The sequence below is a fragment of the Nerophis ophidion genome, unplaced genomic scaffold (assembly GCF_033978795.1).
Source record: "Nerophis ophidion isolate RoL-2023_Sa unplaced genomic scaffold, RoL_Noph_v1.0 HiC_scaffold_115, whole genome shotgun sequence".
Classification (NCBI taxonomy): domain Eukaryota; kingdom Metazoa; phylum Chordata; class Actinopteri; order Syngnathiformes; family Syngnathidae; genus Nerophis; species Nerophis ophidion.
Window position 1 is genome coordinate 103,267 of NW_026907037.1, and position 20,709 is coordinate 123,975.

General features: G+C 40.5%; 1 protein-coding gene across 4 annotated transcripts; it reads right to left on the reverse strand.

Moving 5' to 3' along the window:
* Positions 1-3,233: 3,233 nt before the first annotated feature.
* On the reverse strand, positions 3,234-19,246 carry LOC133547469 (major histocompatibility complex class I-related gene protein-like). Of its 4 annotated transcripts, XM_061893146.1 has the most exons (8): positions 19,065-19,244; positions 17,732-17,998; positions 17,292-17,570; positions 15,237-15,545; positions 15,047-15,154; positions 14,931-14,948; positions 12,665-12,730; positions 9,000-12,539 (listed from the first exon to the last, which is right to left on the reverse strand). In XM_061893146.1, the coding sequence occupies exons 1-7, from the start codon at positions 19,120-19,122 to the stop codon at positions 12,687-12,689; spliced, it is 1,083 nt and encodes a 360-aa protein (XP_061749130.1). In that variant the 5' UTR covers positions 19,123-19,244; the 3' UTR covers positions 9,000-12,539; positions 12,665-12,686. The 4 variants fall into 4 exon arrangements, with proteins under 4 accessions (XP_061749129.1, XP_061749132.1, XP_061749130.1 ...); XM_061893145.1 differs by lacking the exons at positions 9,000-12,539; positions 12,665-12,730 and adding an exon at positions 3,234-3,560 and having other exon boundaries at positions 19,065-19,245; XM_061893147.1 differs by lacking the exon at positions 12,665-12,730.
* Between the last annotated feature and the right edge of the window lie 1,463 nt (positions 19,247-20,709).

Genomic DNA, 20,709 nt, shown 5'->3' on the forward strand with positions numbered 1-20,709 from the left:
GCTAATAATAGTCATTTGGATGTAATGATGTAACTACATACCTGCGTAACACATGCATTAGTTGTTAGCTAATAATAGTCATTTGGATGTAATGATGTAACTACATACCTGCGTAACACATGCATTAGTTGTTAGCTAATAATAGTCATTTGGATGTAATGATGTAACTACATACCTGCGTAACACATGCATTAGTTGTTAGCTAATAATAGTCATTTGGATGTAATGATGTAACTACATACCTGCGTAACACATGCATTAGTTGTTAGCTAATAATAGTCATTTGGATGTAATGATGTAACTACATACCTGCGTAACACATGCATTAGTTGTTAGCTAATAATAGTCATTTGGATGTAATGATGTAACTACATACCTGCGTAACACATGCATTAGTTGTTAGCTAATAATAGTCATTTGGATGTAATGATGTAACTACATACCTGCGTAACACATGCATTACATGTGGCTGTTGTTAGCTAATAATAGTCATTTGGATGTAATGATGTAACTACATACCTGCGTAACACATGCATTACATGTGGCTGTTGTTAGCTAAAAATAGTCATTTGGATGTAATGATGTAACTACATACCTGCGTAACACATGCATTACATGTGGCTGTTGTTAGCTAATAATAGTCATTTGGATGTAATGATGTAACTACATACCTGCGTAACACATGCATTAGTTGTTAGCTAATAATAGTCATTTGGATGTAATGATGTAACTACATACCTGCGTAACACATGCATTAGTTGTTAGCTAATAATAGTCATTTGGATGTAATGATGTAACTACATACCTGCGTAACACATGCATTAGATGTGGCTGTTGTTAGCTAATAATAGTCATTTGGATGTAATGATGTAACTACATACCTGCGTAACACATGCATTACATGTGGCTGTTGTTAGCTAATAATAGTCATTTGGATGTAATGATGTAACTACATACCTGCGTAACACATGCATTAGTTGTTAGCTAATAATAGTCATTTGGATGTAATGATGTAACTACATACCTGCGTAACACATGCATTAGTTGTTAGCTAATAATAGTCATTTGGATGTAATGATGTAACTACATACCTGCGTAACACATGCATTAGTTGTTAGCTAATAATAGTCATTTGGATGTAATGATGTAACTACATACCTGCGTAACACATGCATTAGTTGTTAGCTAATAATAGTCATTTGGATGTAATGATGTAACTACATACCTGCGTAACACATGCATTACATGTGGCTGTTGTTAGCTAATAATAGTCATTTGGATGTAATGATGTAACTACATACCTGCGTAACACATGCATTAGTTGTTAGCTAATAATAGTCATTTGGATGTAATGATGTAACTACATACCTGCATAACACATGCATTAGATGTGGCTGTTGTTAGCTAATAATAGTCATTTGGATGTAATGATGTAACTACATACCTGCGTAACACATGCATTAGTTGTTAGCTAATAATAGTCATTTGGATGTAATGATGTAACTACATACCTGCGTAACACATGCATTAGTTGTTAGCTAATAATAGTCATTTGGATGTAATGATGTAACTACATACCTGCGTAACACATGCATTACATGTGGCTGTTGTTAGCTAATAATAGTCATTTGGATGTAATGATGTAACTACATACCTGCGTAACACATGCATTAGATGTGGCTGTTGTTAGCTAATAATAGTCATTTGGATGTAATGATGTAACTACATGCCTGCGTAACACATGCATTACATGTGGCTGTTGTTAGCTAATAATAGTCATTTGGATGTAATGATGTAACTACATACCTGCGTAACACATGCATTACATGTGGCTGTTGTTAGCTAATAATAGTCATTTGGATGTAATGATGTAACTACATACCTGCGTAACACATGCATTAGATGTGGCTGTTGTTAGCTAATAATAGTCATTTGGATGTAATGATGTAACTACATACCTGCGTAACACATGCATTACATGTGGCTGTTGTTAGTTAATAATAGTCATTTGGATGTAATGATGTAACTACATACCTGCGTAACACATGCATTACATGTGGCTGTTGTTAGCTAATAATAGTCATTTGGATGTAATGATGTAACTACATACCTGCGTAACACATGCATTAGATGTGGCTGTTGTTAGCTAATAATAGTCATTTGGATGTAATGATGTAACTACATACCTGCGTAACACATGCATTAGATGTGGCTGTTGTTAGCTAATAATAGTCATTTGGATGTAATGATGTAACTACATACCTGCGTAACACATGCATTACATGTGGCTGTTGTTAGCTAATAATAGTCATTTGGATGTAATGATGTAACTACATACCTGCGTAACACATGCATTAGTTGTTAGCTAATAATAGTCATTTGGATGTAATGATGTAACTACATACCTGCGTAACACATGCATTAGTTGTTAGCTAATAATAGTCATTTGGATGTAATGATGTAACTACATACCTGCGTAACACATGCATTACATGTGGCTGTTGTTAGCTAATAATAGTCATTTGGATGTAATGATGTAACTACATACCTGCGTAACACATGCATTACATGTGGCTGTTGTTAGCTAATAATAGTCATTTGGATGTAATGATGTAACTACATACCTGCGTAACACATGCATTACATGTGGCTGTTGTTAGCTAATAATAGTCATTTGGATGTAATGATGTAACTACATACCTGCGTAACACATGCATTAGATGTGGCTGTTGTTAGCTAATAATAGTCATTTGGATGTAATGATGTAACTACATACCTGCGTAACACATGCATTACATGTGGCTGTTGTTAGCTAATAATAGTCATTTGGATGTAATGATGTAACTACATACCTGCGTAACACATGCATTACATGTGGCTGTTGTTAGCTAATAATAGTCATTTGGATGTAATGATGTAACTACATACCTGCGTAACACATGCATTACATGTGGCTGTTGTTAGCTAATAATAGTCATTTGGATGTAATGATGTAACTACATACCTGCGTAACACATGCATTACATGTGGCTGTTGTTAGCTAATAATAGTCATTTGGATAGTTTGATTAAATGTAAATCCTATCTTAACAATAACATGATTGCAAATTGTTTGTGGCCTCTCTTGGACTGCTTTTGTACGTGTGCACGTGTTCTCTGCACGTACGTGTTGACCAGACAGGGTGAGTGACCGCCGTAAACACCAATCATTTTATACGCACGCACAAAGACTGGTGATGTGCAATACCACTGATTTTTATTCAGAACCGATACCAAGTAAAATCCAGGCCGGTATCGGCAATATGGGTCTGATACTGATTTTTTGCGCAAATATACTGTAAATTATGGGTCTGGTATTGTTTAAAAAGTAGTGTATTTCAAGTGTTGCTAATCTTGGCACCACCTTAAAGGCACCTGGAATGCTGTCCTCCGAGTCCTCCACCATAGGGAGGATCTTAGTTGTGGCATATCCAGTTTTGCTGGCTTCAATGCCACAGTGTACAGCCAGCTTGGCGTAGATTGAGTGGAATTGCTGTGTGTTGGCATTGTTGTTGCAGCCTCCTGTTTATAATAAGAGAAGAGTACATACATAAGATTGTGCATTAGCACCCTCATCTTACATTCTTATTGACATATACAAATATAGTTATTAATATTGTATTTCTTGAAATGCCTTATGCCTATATAAAAGATGAAACAAATAAAATGTTTCCCTTCGTTTCATATTTTCAGTTATCAACACACAACACATGATTTATGAAGGTGAACAAATGTAACAAACAATCCTTGATGTGATTAAATGAATGACTCATTAAAATATATTTTTTTTATTATTTTTTAAGTTTAAGTCCCAAAGATAGTCACACACACACTCGGTGTAGTGAATTTATCCTCTGCATTTAACCCATCACCATGTTCAGATCCTGGGAGGTGAGGGGAGCAGTGAGCAGCAGCGGTGGCCGCGCTCAGGAATCATTTTGGTGATTTAACCCCCAATTCCAAGCCTTGATGCTGAGTGCCAAGCAGGGAGGTAATGGCTCCCATTTTTATTGTCCTTGGTACGACTCGCCCAGGGTTTGAACTCTCCACCTTCCAGTCTCAGGGCGGACACTCTAACCACAAGGCCACTGAGCAGGTCTTATAGACTCTCCACCTTCCAGTCTCAGGGCGGACAATCTAACCACAAGACCACTGAGCAGGTCTTATAGACTCTCCACCTTCCAGTCTCAGGGCGGACACTCTAACCACAAGGCCACTGAGCAGGTCTTATAAACTCTCCACCTTCCAGTCTCAGGGCGGACACTCTAACCACAAGACCACTGAGCAGGTCTTATAGACTCTCCACCTTCCAGTCTCAGGGCGGACACTCTAACCACAAGACCACTGAGCAGGTCTTATAGACTCTCCACCTTCCAGTCTCAGGGCGGACACTCTAACCACAAGGCCACTGAGCAGGTCTTATAAACTCTCCACCTTCCAGTCTCAGGGCGGACACTCTAACCACAAGACCACTGAGCAGGTCTTATAAACTCTCCACCTTCCAGTCTCAGGGCGGACACTCTAACCACAAGACCACTGAGCAGGTCTTATAAACTCTCCACCTTCCAGTCTCAGGGCGGACACTCTAACCACAAGGCCACTGAGCAGGTCTTATAGACTCTCCACCTTCCAGTCTCAGGGCGGACACTCTAACCACAAGACCACTGAGCAGGTCTTATAAACTCTCCACCTTCCAGTCTCAGGGCGGACACTCTAACCTCAAGGCCACTGAGCAGGTCTTATAAACTCTCCACCTTCCAGTCTCAGGGCGGACACTCTAACCACAAGACCACTGAGCAGGTCTTATAAACTCTCCACCTTCCAGTCTCAGGGCGGACACTCTAACCACAAGACCACTGAGCAGGTCTTATAAACTCTCCACCTTCCAGTCTCAGGGCGGACAGTCTAACCACAAGACCACTGAGCAGGTCTTATAGACTCTCCACCTTCCAGTCTCAGGGCGGACACTCTAACCACAAGGCCACTGAGCAGGTCTTATAAACTCTCCACCTTCCAGTCTCAGGGCGGACACTCTAACCACAAGACCACTGAGCAGGTCTTATAGACTCTCCACCTTCCAGTCTCAGGGCGGACACTCTAACCACAAGGCCACTGAGCAGGTCTTATAAACTCTCCACCTTCCAGTCTCAGGGCGGACACTCTAACCACAAGACCACTGAGCAGGTCTTATAAACTCTCCACCTTCCAGTCTCAGGGCGGACAATCTAACCACAAGGCCACTGAGCAGGTCTTATAAACTCTCCATCTTCCAGTCTCAGGGCGGACACTCTAACCACAAGACCACTGAGCAGGTCTTATAAACTCTCCACCTTCCAGTCTCAGGGCGGACAATCTAACCACAAGGCCACTGAGCAGGTCTTATAAACTCTCCATCTTCCAGTCTCAGGGCGGACACTCTAACCACAAGACCACTGAGCAGGTCTTATAGACTCTCCACCTTCCAGTCTCAGGGCGGACACTCTAACCACAAGACCACTGAGCAGGTCTTATAAACTCTCCACCTTCCAGTCTCAGGGCGGACACTCTAACCACAAGACCACTGAGCAGGTCTTATAAACTCTCCACCTTCCAGTCTCAGGGCGGACAATCTAACCACAAGGCCACTGAGCAGGTCTTATAAACTCTCCATCTTCCAGTCTCAGGGCGGACACTCTAACCACAAGACCACTGAGCAGGTCTTATAGACTCTCCACCTTCCAGTCTCAGGGCGGACACTCTAACCACAAGACCACTGAGCAGGTCTTATAAACTCTCCACCTTCCAGTCTCAGGGCGGACACTCTAACCTCAAGGCCACTGAGCAGGTCTTATAAACTCTCCACCTTCCAGTCTCAGGGCGGACACTCTAACCACAAGACCACTGAGCAGGTCTTATAGACTCTCCACCTTCCAGTCTCAGGGCGGACACTCTAACCACAAGACCACTGAGCAGGTCTTATAAACTCTCCACCTTCCAGTCTCAGGGCGGACACTCTAACCACAAGACCACTGAGCAGGTCTTATAAACTCTCCACCTTCCAGTCTCAGGGCGGACACTCTAACCACAAGACCACTGAGCAGGTCTTATAGACTCTCCACCTTCCAGTCTCAGGGCGGACACTCTAACCACAAGACCACTGAGCAGGTCTTATAGACTCTCCACCTTCCAGTCTCAGGGCGGACACTCTAACCACAAGGCCACTGAGCAGGTCTTATAAACTCTCCACCTTCCAGTCTCAGGGCGGACACTCTAACCACAAGACCACTGAGCAGGTCTTATAGACTCTCCACCTTCCAGTCTCAGGGCGGACACTCTAACCACAAGACCACTGAGCAGGTCTTATAGACTCTCCACCTTCCAGTCTCAGGGCGGACACTCTAACCACAAGACCACTGAGCAGGTCTTATAAACTCTCCACCTTCCAGTCTCAGGGCGGACAGTCTAACCACAAGACCACTGAGCAGGTCTTATAGACTCTCCACCTTCCAGTCTCAGGGCGGACACTCTAACCACAAGGCCACTGAGCAGGTCTTATAAACTCTCCACCTTCCAGTCTCAGGGCGGACACTCTAACCACAAGACCACTGAGCAGGTCTTATAGACTCTCCACCTTCCAGTCTCAGGGCGGACACTCTAACCACAAGGCCACTGAGCAGGTCTTATAAACTCTCCACCTTCCAGTCTCAGGGCGGACACTCTAACCACAAGACCACTGAGCAGGTCTTATAAACTCTCCACCTTCCAGTCTCAGGGCGGACAATCTAACCACAAGGCCACTGAGCAGGTCTTATAAACTCTCCATCTTCCAGTCTCAGGGCGGACACTCTAACCACAAGACCACTGAGCAGGTCTTATAAACTCTCCACCTTCCAGTCTCAGGGCGGACAATCTAACCACAAGGCCACTGAGCAGGTCTTATAAACTCTCCATCTTCCAGTCTCAGGGCGGACACTCTAACCACAAGACCACTGAGCAGGTCTTATAGACTCTCCACCTTCCAGTCTCAGGGCGGACACTCTAACCACAAGACCACTGAGCAGGTCTTATAGACTCTCCACCTTCCAGTCTCAGGGCGGACACTCTAACCACAAGAAAACTGAGCAGGTCTTATAAACTCTCCACCTTCCAGTCTCAGGGCGGACACTCTAACCACAAGACCACTGAGCAGGTCTTATAAACTCTCCACCTTCCAGTCTCAGGGCGGACACTCTAACCACAAGGCCACTGAGCAGGTCTTATAAACTCTCCACCTTCCAGTCTCAGGGCGGACACTCTAACCACAAGACCACTGAGCAGGTCTTATAGACTCTCCACCTTCCAGTCTCAGGGCGGACACTCTAACCACAAGACCACTGAGCAGGTCTTATAAACTCTCCACCTTCCAGTCTCAGGGCGGACAATCTAACCACAAGGCCACTGAGCAGGTCTTATAAACTCTCCATCTTCCAGTCTCAGGGCGGACACTCTAACCACAAGACCACTGAGCAGGTCTTATAAACTCTCCACCTTCCAGTCTCAGGGCGGACAATCTAACCACAAGGCCACTGAGCAGGTCTTATAAACTCTCCATCTTCCAGTCTCAGGGCGGACACTCTAACCACAAGACCACTGAGCAGGTCTTATAGACTCTCCACCTTCCAGTCTCAGGGCGGACACTCTAACCACAAGACCACTGAGCAGGTCTTATAGACTCTCCACCTTCCAGTCTCAGGGCGGACACTCTAACCACAAGAAAACTGAGCAGGTCTTATAAACTCTCCACCTTCCAGTCTCAGGGCGGACACTCTAACCACAAGACCACTGAGCAGGTCTTATAAACTCTCCACCTTCCAGTCTCAGGGCGGACACTCTAACCACAAGGCCACTGAGCAGGTCTTATAAACTCTCCACCTTCCAGTCTCAGGGCGGACACTCTAACCACAAGACCACTGAGCAGGTCTTATAGACTCTCCACCTTCCAGTCTCAGGGCGGACACTCTAACCACAAGACCACTGAGCAGGTCTTATAGAAGCGTTTACACTGCACACCAAATCTGATTATTTTTTGCCCTCAAGTGACAAAGATCAGATTTTTTGTGACAGTCCAAACTCTCCAAAGTCCTTCAAATCTGATCTTTTGGCATCAGATTGAGGCCACCTCAGGAAGTAGTCCTGATTCAAATTGGAATGTCATTTTATTAAGTGGAACTTCTGTCTCAACGTAATGCGACCTGAATGTGACTTGCTCATCAGCTTTGGGCGAGCTACGTCATTCGTGTGTGCCGTGGATATTTGTTTGCTCACCACAACATCCGCTTTTGGTGAGCAAAGACCACCACATTTTGGGTGCATCACTTGTCAGTAGTGTTTAAATAATAGGCTACATATAATATATATATTTATTTGTATATATTATTTACTTTGTTTCCAAAGAAATAGCGAAGGACGGGAATTCACTCTGTGGCGAATTGAAAACTAAAGCTCCTGTAGATCCACGCTGATGTCCGTGTCTCCTCTGACTAAACACTGCATGAACGTAGCGGCCGAGTGCATCAAGTCTGGATGCAAAATTGTCCTAAAAATATACTTGATTGCAAGTTTATGAGCTGAAGTACAATAATAATTAGAGCTATTATTAGGAAAACTAACATGAAATGATTCAGTTGGTCCCCAACATGGCGTCTGTTGTTTGCTTGTCCACACTCTCTCTAGACACCACTCTGGTCACCTTAGCTAGAGAGCACCCCTAGTGGCCACCTCAGGTAAATGCTTGAGTGGCTTTTCTGGGAAATCACGTGACCTGGCAAGCACAACAGGTGTGTCAAGTTTGCAACCCAACTTCCTCATCAGCTGTTTTTCTTCAACTGAAGCCCAACCTATCCATTGAACAACTAGTCAAACATTTGACTTGATAAGACATCTTGAATGAAGATATCTCAAATCAACATCTCTACATCTAGAAATGAGCAGTGCCTCTGAAGCTGGAAATAAGTGTTTTATTCTGAAAACAATTAGGGAAGGCCAGTTTATTTATAGAGCACAATTCAAAGTGCTGTACAGAAAATGACAAGAAGGCAACAATAAAATGGAAGTAACCATGGAAAATACTTCAAAATAAAAGAAGAATAATCCTCATAAAACAAGGTTCTCAGAGCTAACGTGTCAGAGATGTACTTTGGCACAAGACCATGAAAGGACTTGTACACAAGGAAAGCTGAGTAGCTACAGGAAGCCAGGACTGATATGGACTGATATGATCATATTTCCTAGTTCTAGTCAGGACTTGAGCAGCAGCATTCTGGGTGTACTGCAGTTGCTTTACAGCTGGTTTAAAGAGCCAAGTGAAAAGAGCATTACAGTAGTCCAAACTGCTGGAGACAAAGACTTAGTCTCTCCAAGTCTGATTCAGACATTATTCCTCTGATGTTGACAAAGTGTTTCAGGTGGTAAAAGCTGCTGATGTTATCGACTTCATGCGGCTGTTTAAGTTCAAGTCTGAGTCCATTATTACCTCCAGATTTATCACCTGATTATTAGGTTTCAGGGAGCGTCTCAAGGTGACAAACAATAGTTTCTCTCTGCTAAATCTAAATCGATTTAGTTTAAGTCAACCACATCACACAACATTTTAGTCAGCTAAAATGACAGTACATTTAGTCCACTCAAACATAAAGTATAAAAGATAAGGTCTCTTTAAAGTTGATTTGAAAGCAGGTTTATCTAGACTATTGTACCTGCAAAACATTTGTTCAACAAAAGTAGCATGATCTAAAGCCTTTGCTAGGTTGGAAAAGTCAAAGATTTGTCCAATTCTGTGACATTAATGAGACTTTAAAGGACTTGTTGATGTTGATGTGTTACAAACCTCTTCCTTGTTTATAAGCTACATACAACATCAACTGTTCTTTGTTCATGTACATCATACATATCAATAAAGTGTTTGGATGTATTAATTCAATCAATGAATTGTTGGTTGCCAAAAAGTGATGCAAAGTAATATTTTGAGGCCGACATCTCATCTGTGCATAAGTGACTAGAATAACTTGGGCAAACTTTTTAACTGGCAGGCCACATCCATCACACGCAGGCTTGACAAGTCTCTGAAAAAATAAGTAGGAGACATTTTGTTGGCAGATTGTCTTCATCTCTACTGGCATGGTGATTTTTCTGTTTGTTTTCTTGTTTTTACCTTCTTTATTTATGTGTGTCAGACAAATTGTTTGTAAATTATCAAAAAAACCTTTTCATTCTCTGAATTCCCAGTGAACAGACGGAAGCTGTCTTTGTTGCAATAATCCAAAGGCTTGGAAAATACCACTGTGGACGATGAGAGGAGATGGGAGTGGTTATCTATTGTAATCCAAGACCTGCCCAAGCTCGATCCAGGACCAGTACAAGCCTGAGGCATCTTTTTCATTTGTGTTAATGTGACCGAAAACAATGGCTGTTTACATACCCCCAATTCCTTTTGAAACAGCTGTTGTTATGTAAACAGGGAACATCCATATAAAAGAGACGTGAACATTTTTCCATGAGAGCGTGGGTGACACTGTAAGAGGTTACAGGTCGACATGTTTCTCCTCAAACTGAGCAAAATTGAATTCCGTCTCTGTTTATTTCCTTGCTTCTTGTCTTGTTTAATAGATGTCATCGATGTTTGAACCTGACATTGTGAAAAACATGTTTTACTATTTGACTGAAACCCGTATTTCATTAGATACATGTCTTGGAGTAATAAGATCACACTGTAATAAAAACATGACCAAATAATTAATGTTGGAGTGCAGAATAACACAATTAACAGAATTAAATCAGTAAATGTCTTTCTTTTTTTTTTCCCATGAGAGGTCGCCACAGCACAACAATCATGATGATTCAGATCAATGTTTACCTTCCCATCCTGACCTGGAATCGTACCCACACCCACTGTCACACACAGCAGATGTGTATACCATTCCACTACTAGCATCAACAGAAGAACAGGTGAATTGTGTTATTTTATTCTCTTAAATTTGCAGTCATTTACATTACATATTGTATTTTAATAAAAAGCTCTGTCCTTCATTCATTCTGTTGACATTTGACAAACTATTTTTGATTGTCACTTTTCGGACATGGTAAAGGCTTAATTAAGATCATTTAATACTTGTTTTGCATGACTGCAAGCAAGAAGTGTTATCATGTGTGTAATGACAAAGCACCTCCAAAACAGAATTGTATATAACAAGTTTTCACTGAATAAAACCCCCAGAATGTACATGAAACATTGTACCCATAAAACACTGAATATCAAGAGTATATGAACGGCCTACCTTGTTTACTTCCCAAATGACATCCTCGGCATGTTTGGCAATCAAGCAAAAATATGATTATGCAAAAAGGAACGGAAAAAACAGCAAATTGTTTCAAAAAATATAAATATTTTGCAACGCTTTGTCATAAAAATGTTGTGTCACTGTCCCCCTCCGTCACACTAACTGGTAAGGTTGGCTACCCAATTCAGTACTTTTGTAGGTGATGACCCAATTCCCTCAGTACTATCAATTACGTAAAATCAAGTTGTATACCTTTGTTGCATGTGACGTCATGTCTGCTTTCAGACTAAACACGGGCTCAGGTAAACAATCACTCCAGCAGCACTCAGGCCGGACTCAGCCAAACTCCCTAAAAGTCACCTTGCCATTTTCAACACCAACACAGTGCTTAATAAAAAAACAGCGCAAACATAAAGTAATGCGACACTCTTCCAAAATGCGCTAGCTTATTGCTAATTTACATAGGATTTGCCAAAGACAGGCTACTATTTACATGAAGGATTTTACATGGCGATTTCAACACCTTGGAATTTGGTAAAGGAAACAACAATTAAGATTATAGTTTGAATTTTACAGTTTTGTGTAATGAGAACTATTTTTACAGTATTGACAGTTTGTAGGGCGCAACTTAACTAATTATTCTTCCTGGAAAAAAAGCTACTTTCTAGTTTGACAACATAGCATAAATAGTTATACAGTGCTGCCATCTAATGGTCTTGGAAGTGCAACTGCATTGCAAATGAGACTAATGTCATCAGAAAAGAAGATAAAACAACTGGACAGCAGTTCTCATAATCAACATTCTTAAATGTTACATCAAAAACAATTAATATTAGCATACGGAAGTAGTTAAAAATGGTACTAATGTTGCAAAATATTGTTAAAAATAATGATGAGATGTGACACAAGGTGATATTCACTGATAAGCAGCTGTCTATTGGTTTGAAAAGGAAAGAAGAAATCCTTGTCAATGTGATGACACATGAGCCCCAAATGATGACATCACAACTACATGGACACAAAGATCAACATCTGATAAAATATTGTTGACAAATGCAGATTGAAGGTGTTTTGTCAGCCACAAACAGCCAAAGAAGACATGGTGTAAGATGAGGAGCAATTAGTGCAGATGTGAAAGAAAAGTCCAAGTGTGATGAGGTCCCTCAGCGATGGAGACATCTCTCTGTGTTCCAGTGCACAAAGCATCCTGGAGGAAGAAGATGACTCAGCACATTCCCAACAAAAGCAGGTGCAGATGTTAGCAGAGTCAACATCATCTTCACACAAAGTCAGAAGAACATTTGGAGGTGCGTGAAAAAGCAAAGTCCTCACTGTGCTGTGTGTCACTCAGCCTTCAGCCTTCACGTCTCTCTGAGAGCTGGTTACCACCGTCACCAGCTGGCGGAGCACAAAACGCACCGTGAGCTGCTTACGCTGCTCATGCTAAGCCCACACCTCACTCTGGTGAAGGAAGTCCATCTTCACTCATATCACATCTTTGCAGCTGGGAATTCTGCTCTTCTACTTCCTGACTAGTCTAAGACTAAGTCTCCAAACAGGTTCAGCTTGGCTTCAAGGCTCATGTGCAACCAACCCTCCAGTGTCTTAGTCAGGTCAAAAGTTTACATACACTTGTAAAGAACATCATGTCATGGCTGACTTCAGTTCCCAATCATTTCTACAACTCTTATTTATTTGTGATGTAGTGATTGGAGCACATACTTGTTGCTCACTAAAACATTCATGAAGTTTGCTTCTTTTATGAATTTATTATGGGTCTACTGTACATGTGAGCAAATGTGCTGGGTCAAAAGTGTACATACAGCAATGTTAATATTTGCTTACATGACCCTTGGCAAGTTTCACTGCAATAAGATGCTTTTGGTTTTTGACCACTCCTGACAAAATTGGTGCAGTTAAGCTATATTAGTTGTTTTTCTGACATGGACTTGTTTCTTCAGCATTATCCACACATTTAAGTCTGGACTTTGGGAAGGCCATTCTAAAACCTTAATTCTAACCATTCCTTTACCACTTTTGGGGTGTGTTTGGGGTCATTGTCCTGTTGGAACACCCAACTGCGTCCAAGACCCAACCTCCAGGCTGATGATGTTAGCTTGTCCAGAAGAATTTGGAGCTAATCTTCCTTTTTCATTGTCCCATTTAAAGCACCAGTTGTATTGGCTGCAAAACAGGCCCAGAGCATAATACTACCACCACCATGCTTGACGGTAAGGATGGTGTTCCTGGGATTCAAGGACTCACCTTTTCTCCTCCAAACATATTGCTGGGTATTGTGGCCAAACAGCTCACTTTTTGTTTCACCTGACATGGCATGGACAAAGATAAGGCTTTCTGGAGGAAAGTTCTGTGGTCAGATTTAACAAAAATTGAGCTGTTTGGCCACAACACCCAGCAATATGTTTGGAGGAGAAAAGGTGAGTCCTTTAATCCCAGGAACACCAAGCCAACCGTCAAGCATAGTGGTGGAAGTATTATGCTCTGGGCCTGTTTTGCTGTAAATGGAACTGGTGCTTTACAGAGAGTAAATAGGACAATGAAAAAAGGAGGATTACCTCCAATTTTTTCCGGACAACCTTAAATCATCAGCCAGGAGGTTGGGTCTTGGGCGGAGTTGGGTGTTCCAACAGGACAATGACCCCAAACACACGTCAAAAGTGGTCAAGGAATGGCTAAATCGTGTTAGAATGAAGGTTTTAGAATGGCCTTCCCAAAGTCCTGACTTAAACGTGTGGACAATGCACAAGAAACAAGTCCATGTCAGAACTGCCCCAATTTTGTCAAGAGAAGTGGTCAAAAATTCAAGCAGAAGCTTGTGGATGGCGACCAAAAGCGCCTTATTGCAGTGAAACTTGCCAAGGGACATGTAAGCAAATATTAACATTGCTGTATGTACACTTTTGACCCAGCACATTTGCTCACATGTACAGTAGACCCATAATAAATTCATAAAAGAAGCAAACTTCATGAATGTTTTTAGTGAGCAACAAGTATGTGCTCCAATCACTACATCACAAATAAATAAGAGTTGTAGAAATGATTGCAAACTGAAGACAGCCATGACATGATGTTCTTTACAAGTGTGTGTAAACTTTTGAGCACGACTGTACATGAAGACAGACACGCTCAATGGCTTGCGCTCTCTATTTTGCTCATTTCAGAGACTCTGGGCAGGAGTTAAGTAGATGAGGTTTGCACATGTTTGAATACACACAAACCTTTAATAGATCAGGCCCTTGATGTTCATGATCATGAGCACTCATCAAAAGTTGGCTGTGATACTTTCTATTGCGTGGGCTTACACCAGTATCAAGGAGGGAAGCTTTTATTTCCCTGCTAAACTTGTAACACGTGTCTACATCACACCTTCAAACAGCAAGTTTGCAAGTTAACCCTTACAAAGATACCAACAATCCAGAATGTAACAGAAAGTCAATATTATATTGAATATAGCGGACATAAAAGGTGTATAACAAAGATGAATCAGTCATAAATGATCGTCTTTGTGGGGGTAAACTTACAAAGTGTGCTTTGTTTATTGTTCTGGTTTCCAAGAAAGAGAAGATGTTTTACTTACCAGCTGCATGGTATTGGGCTGAAATGAAAGAGAAAGCAGGTGAAATTCACATCTGATGAATGCCGGCAGAGACTTGTTGGCGTCTTCCTGAAAGAGGAAACATTTGTGTCCCTCACCTTGTCTGCTTGGGCGACGCTTGATGATGAAGATGATGATGGGGGTGGGGGCCGCCAGGAGGAGCACCACAGCGAGGACCGCCAGCGTGGCAGTGACGCTCACGTTGCCTGTTGGTATGGTATGATTGATTTGTTTGACAAGTCACATCAGGTGCTTCCATTGACACTATTCAACATGTGTCTTTCTCACCTTCAGGGCTTGCGTTGCTCAGGATGCTTCTTCTCTCCAGCTTGGTGACCAGGTCCTCCTTCACGCCAGACAGCTGGAACACACATTCGTACTTGCCCTCCACCTCGGCCGTCACCTCCACTTTCAGCTCCACCGACAACTGGAAGGTTCCGTCGTGGTTGGGGAGCAGCTCTCCGTGCTCCACGTCCTCGAAGATCTGCTCGCCGTCTTTCCTCCAAAACAAGTCGGCTCGGTCGGGGTAGAAACCTGTCGCCATGCAGGTGACCGGAGAGGATGGCGTCTTCTGGAGCAGGAACACCTTTGGAAGCTCTGCCCAGGAAGTCACGTGGGAATGGAGGATGACAGGGAGAGAAGATGGAGGTAAAGATGTAACAAATGAAGGTAAGGATGGAACAAAAGGTAAAGGAGAAAATGAAGTTAAGATGGCAAAAAAAAAGGAGAGAATGGAGGTAAAGATGGAGAAAAAAAAGGAAAAAATGAAGGTAAAAAGAAAGAGAAAAGGTGAGCATGAAGTTAAAGATGGAGAGAAAAGGAGAGAATGGAGGTAAAGATGGGGAGAACAAGAGATAAGGGAGGTACAGATGGAGCAAATGAAGGTAAAGAAGGAGAGGGAAGGAGAAAATTAAGGTGAAGAAGAAGAGAAAAGGAGAGAATGAAGGTAAAGATGAGGTGAAGAGGCAATAATGAAGTTAAAGATGGAGAGAAAGAGAATAAAGGTATAAATGGAAAGAATGGAGGTAAAGATGGATAGAAAAGGAGAGAGTGGAGGCAAAAATGGAGAGAAGAACATGGAGGTAAAGATGGAGAGAAATTGAGAGAATGGACGTGAAGGAGAGATAAGGCGAGAATGAAGTTAAAGATAAAGAGAAAATGAGAGAAAGCAGATAAAGATGGAGAGAATTGTCATAAAGATTGAGAGAAAGGTTGAGAATAAAAGTAAAAATGGAGAGACATTGAGAGAATGGGGTAAAGAAGGAGAGAGAAGGTGAGAATGAAGTTAAAGATAAAGAGAAAAGGAGAGAAAGAAGGTAAAGATGAAGAGAATTGACATAAAGATTGAGAGAAAGGTTGAGAATAAAAGTAAAAATGGGGAGAAAAGGAGGAAAATAGATAGAAAAGGAGAGAAATAAGGTAAAAATGGAGACACAATGGGAGAAAGAAGATAAAGATGGAAAAAAATGAGAGAATGAATGTAAAGGAGAGAGAAGGAGAAAATGGAAGTAAAGATGGAGAGAAAAGGAGGGAATGGAGGTCAAGATGGAGAGAATTGACAAAGATTGAGAGAAAAGTTGAGAATAAAAGTAAAAATGGGGAGAAAAGGAGGAAGATGGAAAGAAAAGGAGAGAACGAAGGTCAAACCCGATAGAAAATGAGAGAGAGAAGGTAAAGACGGAGACAAAAGGGGAGAATGAAGGTAAAGATGGAAACAAAATGAGAGAATGAAAAGAAGGATAGGAGGAGAAATGGATGTAAAGATGGAGAAAAACAGAGAGAAAAAAGGTAAAGATGGGGAGAATAGGAGTGAATAAAGGTAAAGATGGATAGAAAAGGAGAGATTGGAGGTAAATATGGAGAGAAATGGAGAGCATGAAGGGAAAGATGGAAGAAAAGGACAGAAAGTGAGAATGAAGGTCAAGATGGAGAGAATGGATATAAAGATGGCGAGAAAAGGACAGAATGCAGGTAAAGATGGAGAGAAAAGGAGAGAATGATGGTAAAGATGGAGAGAAAAGGAGAATGAAGGTAAGGATGGAGCGAATAAAGGCAAAGAAGGAGAAAATGAAGGTAAAGATGGAGAGAAAAGAAGAGAAAGAAGGGAAAGATTCAGAAAAATGAGAAATGGAGGTAAAGATGGAGAGAATAGGAGCGAATAAAGGTAAAGATGGAGAAAAGGGGAGAACATTGTAGTAAAGAAAGAGGGAATGGAGGTCAAGATGGAGAGAAAAGGAGGTGAAGAGAAAAGAGTATGGAGAGAGAGAGAGTGTAATGTGAGTAATGTTCCTATAGGGGGAGTGCTAACATGTGAGAAGGTGAAAGTATAAGGTGTGCTTCTACCTGTTCTCATTAGGACCTTCTTCCCATACTCCACATACTTCTTCAAGTAAGAAGGACATAGCTCAGTGTAATAATACTTAAGGTAGTCTAGTTCATGTGTGTCCTGGTCCCACTTGAGTTTGGTGGGGAAAGCTTGTTGTTTTGCTGCAGTCCATGTCCATGTCTTCATGTCCAACGATATGAAATCTTCTCCATCATAACTGTACTGCCTCCAACCTTTAACTTCATCAGTCTCATCATTCCATTCACATCCTGTCATCTCCTGGACAGTGTGAACACCTGAGAGACACAAAGTGTTGTAAAGCAGAGTGAAACTAACACACAACATGTCTTGGTTGCAGCTTATTATGGGATGGACAGAGACAAGGTAATGTGTGTTTTTAATACACTACCAAAATATCAAATATAGTAGAATAGTAGAAAGTTCAACATAAACAAACCTCCAGTTTGGTTGAAACGCTTCATGGCTGTTTCAATGTTGACTTTGTAGACATGTTCACCAACAACATTGTTCTCTGTTTCTATCTTCCAGTAGTTTGGATTCTCTGCTGTGATTTTGTTCATCCAGTCCTGTTTGGATTCTGCTTTCCTGATGTTGCTGTCATAGTAACTCACCTCAACTTCATCAACATAACCAACCTCCACATACTCTGGGAAGTTTGGAACTTGAGAGCATGCGGTGGTGAAATACTGCAGCGTGTGAATCACTGAAAGACAAAACAACATTTGATTCTTGACTTTCATGTTGAACAATTCCTATTTGAAATGATGCTGTCTTCATTTCAACTTCAAACACGGCTGCTTCTCCCAGTAAACAATCACTTCCTGTTCCAGGAGACAATAACAGCGTGTGTCTTTGATGTCATGCATCTCACATTTCTACCTCACTTTAAGACCACACACATGAACAACTGCACTTATTTCAAGTGTCAAATAAATAGATGACATTATTGCCGGCAGAGAAGTGAAAGTTGTTTTTCCAGGTGAGGGGAAGTTCCAACTAGTGATGTCACTGCCAAAGCATGGAAATATAGCACCGCCTGATGGAATGTTGGCAATGGAATACAACAACAATATTATAATACTCTTCTTTTACATATTAGGACTATTACCAGTAAAAAAAACATTTAAGAATCATATTGAGTCACTTTTTAGACTTAAGAGTTCATCTTTCATGTTTTTTTCTTCTCTTTTATTGTAATTTGACGTGTGTACTTTAATTTTGTATTTTTATTTTTCCTTTCTTTTATTTGTAAATAAATGTGTGCATTATTTTACTTTGAACTTTTGAAAAGAGGATCCCCATTAGCCGTTTGTGCGTCGGCTAATGGGGATCCTCAATAAACAAACAATAATCCATCCATCCATTTTCCTACCGCTTGTCCCTTTCGGGTCAATTATATCCATTATTTCAGAATAATTCCCACCAATAAAGTGATTTTTGTGTACATTAAATACTTCTGATCTACACCTCATCTTATAACTGATACTCCTGATTGTTTCCTGGATTAATTATTGTCATTTTCCTATTTAAAAGTGAAACCGACGTTTGCGGAAATGCTAAAGTAAAAAGTTGGATGTATGTTGCTGTTAAAGTGAGACAACTTGAACAAGTTTGACTCGTTCAAAGTTTGAGCAACAAATGAAGATGCAAACTATTGACTGATGAGAAGAGAAGAGCGTCAATAATAATGAGAAGAAATAAGAGAGTATTTTGTATGGACTGAGCATGTAGGAATGAGGTGTATAAAGTTGTAAAGAAAGTGGACTTACCAGGCGTCACGCTGTGTGTTTGTACAACTAGGAGGAAGAAGCAAAGCAAGTTCATCATTAAATGTCACAAAAGTGCGGAAGTCCAGAAAAAAACAAAGTTTCTAGTTTTAATCCTCAGAGAAAAGCAAGGCGACGACAACTTGCTTGACGAGTAAACATGAAATGGACGCCAAGGCGGAAACCAGCTTTTATATCAAATCTCCCCTGAGCCAATGAGAATTGTACACGTCATTGTCACCAGGTAAGCTGGTTTGCTTTGCGCACACATTTGCTAACGGCTGATTTCGGGGAAATCACGTGACTTGAAATCACTTCCTGGAGGAGGATAGAAATATTTGACAGCAAGGCAGTTCCTCCACTGCAGCTAACACATGAATATTAACTCCATAAAAGTCATCTCATCATTACAAGAATAAAAGTGTCGGAGGTGATGTCATGTTTTTTGAAGCAGCTTTATTATAATACACACACTAACTTTATAGGAACAATACACAACAACTAGATGAACATTTTACATAAGTGATATTGTAGCGTCTAAGTCAGGGGTCACCAACCTTTTTGAAAGCAAGAGCTACTTCTTGGGTACTGATTAATGCCAAGGGCTACCAGTTTGATACACACTTAAACAAATTGCCAGAAATAGCCAATCTGCTCAATTTACCTTTAAAAAATAAATCTATGTATATAAAAAAATGGGTATTTCTGTCTGTCATTCCGTCGTACATTTTTTTTCCTTTTACGGAAGGTTTTTTGTAGAGAATAAATGATGAAAAAAAAACACTTACTTAAACGGTTTAAAAGAGGAGAAAACGGGAAAAAAAAAAGAAAATTAAATTTTGAAACATAGTTTATCTTCAATTTCGACTCTTTAAAATTCAAAATCCAATGGAAAAAAAGAAGAGAAAAACTGACTACTTCGAATCATTTTGAAAAAATTAAAAAAAGAATTTAAGGAACATGATTAGTAATTTTTCCTGATTAAGATTAATTTTTGAGTTTTGATGACATGTTTTAAATAGGTTAAAATCCAATCTGCACTTTGTTAGAATATATAACAAATTGGACCAAGCTATATTTCTAACAAAGACAAATCAGTTTCTTTTAGATTTTCCAGAACAAAAAATTTAAAAGAAATTCAAAATACTTTGAAATAAGATTCAAATTTGATTCTACAGATTTTCTAGATTTGCCAGAATATTTTTTTTTTAATTTTAATCATAATAAGTTTCACAAATATTCTTCGTTGAAAAAACTGAATCTATTATAAAGAATTAAATTAAAATTTATTTATTATTCTTTATAATATTAAAATGAATATACTTGAACATTGATTTAAATTGTCAGGAAAGAAGAGGAAGGAATTTAAAAGGTAAAAAGGTATATGTGTTTAAAAATCCTAAAATCATTTTGAAGGTTGTATTTTTTCTCTAAGATTGTCTTTCTGAAAGTAATAAAAAGCAAAGTAAAAAATAAATGAATTTATTTATGTCAGACATGGATTATTTGTGCTCCTTCGACGCAGAGGGATTACAGGACGAGCCAGGCGTGAATTCAGGTACATGTGTTTTATTTATACTCAAAATACAATAAATAAGGCAAAACAAAAAGCGCGCTGATGGCGGATAATAATCTATACTAAAACTTA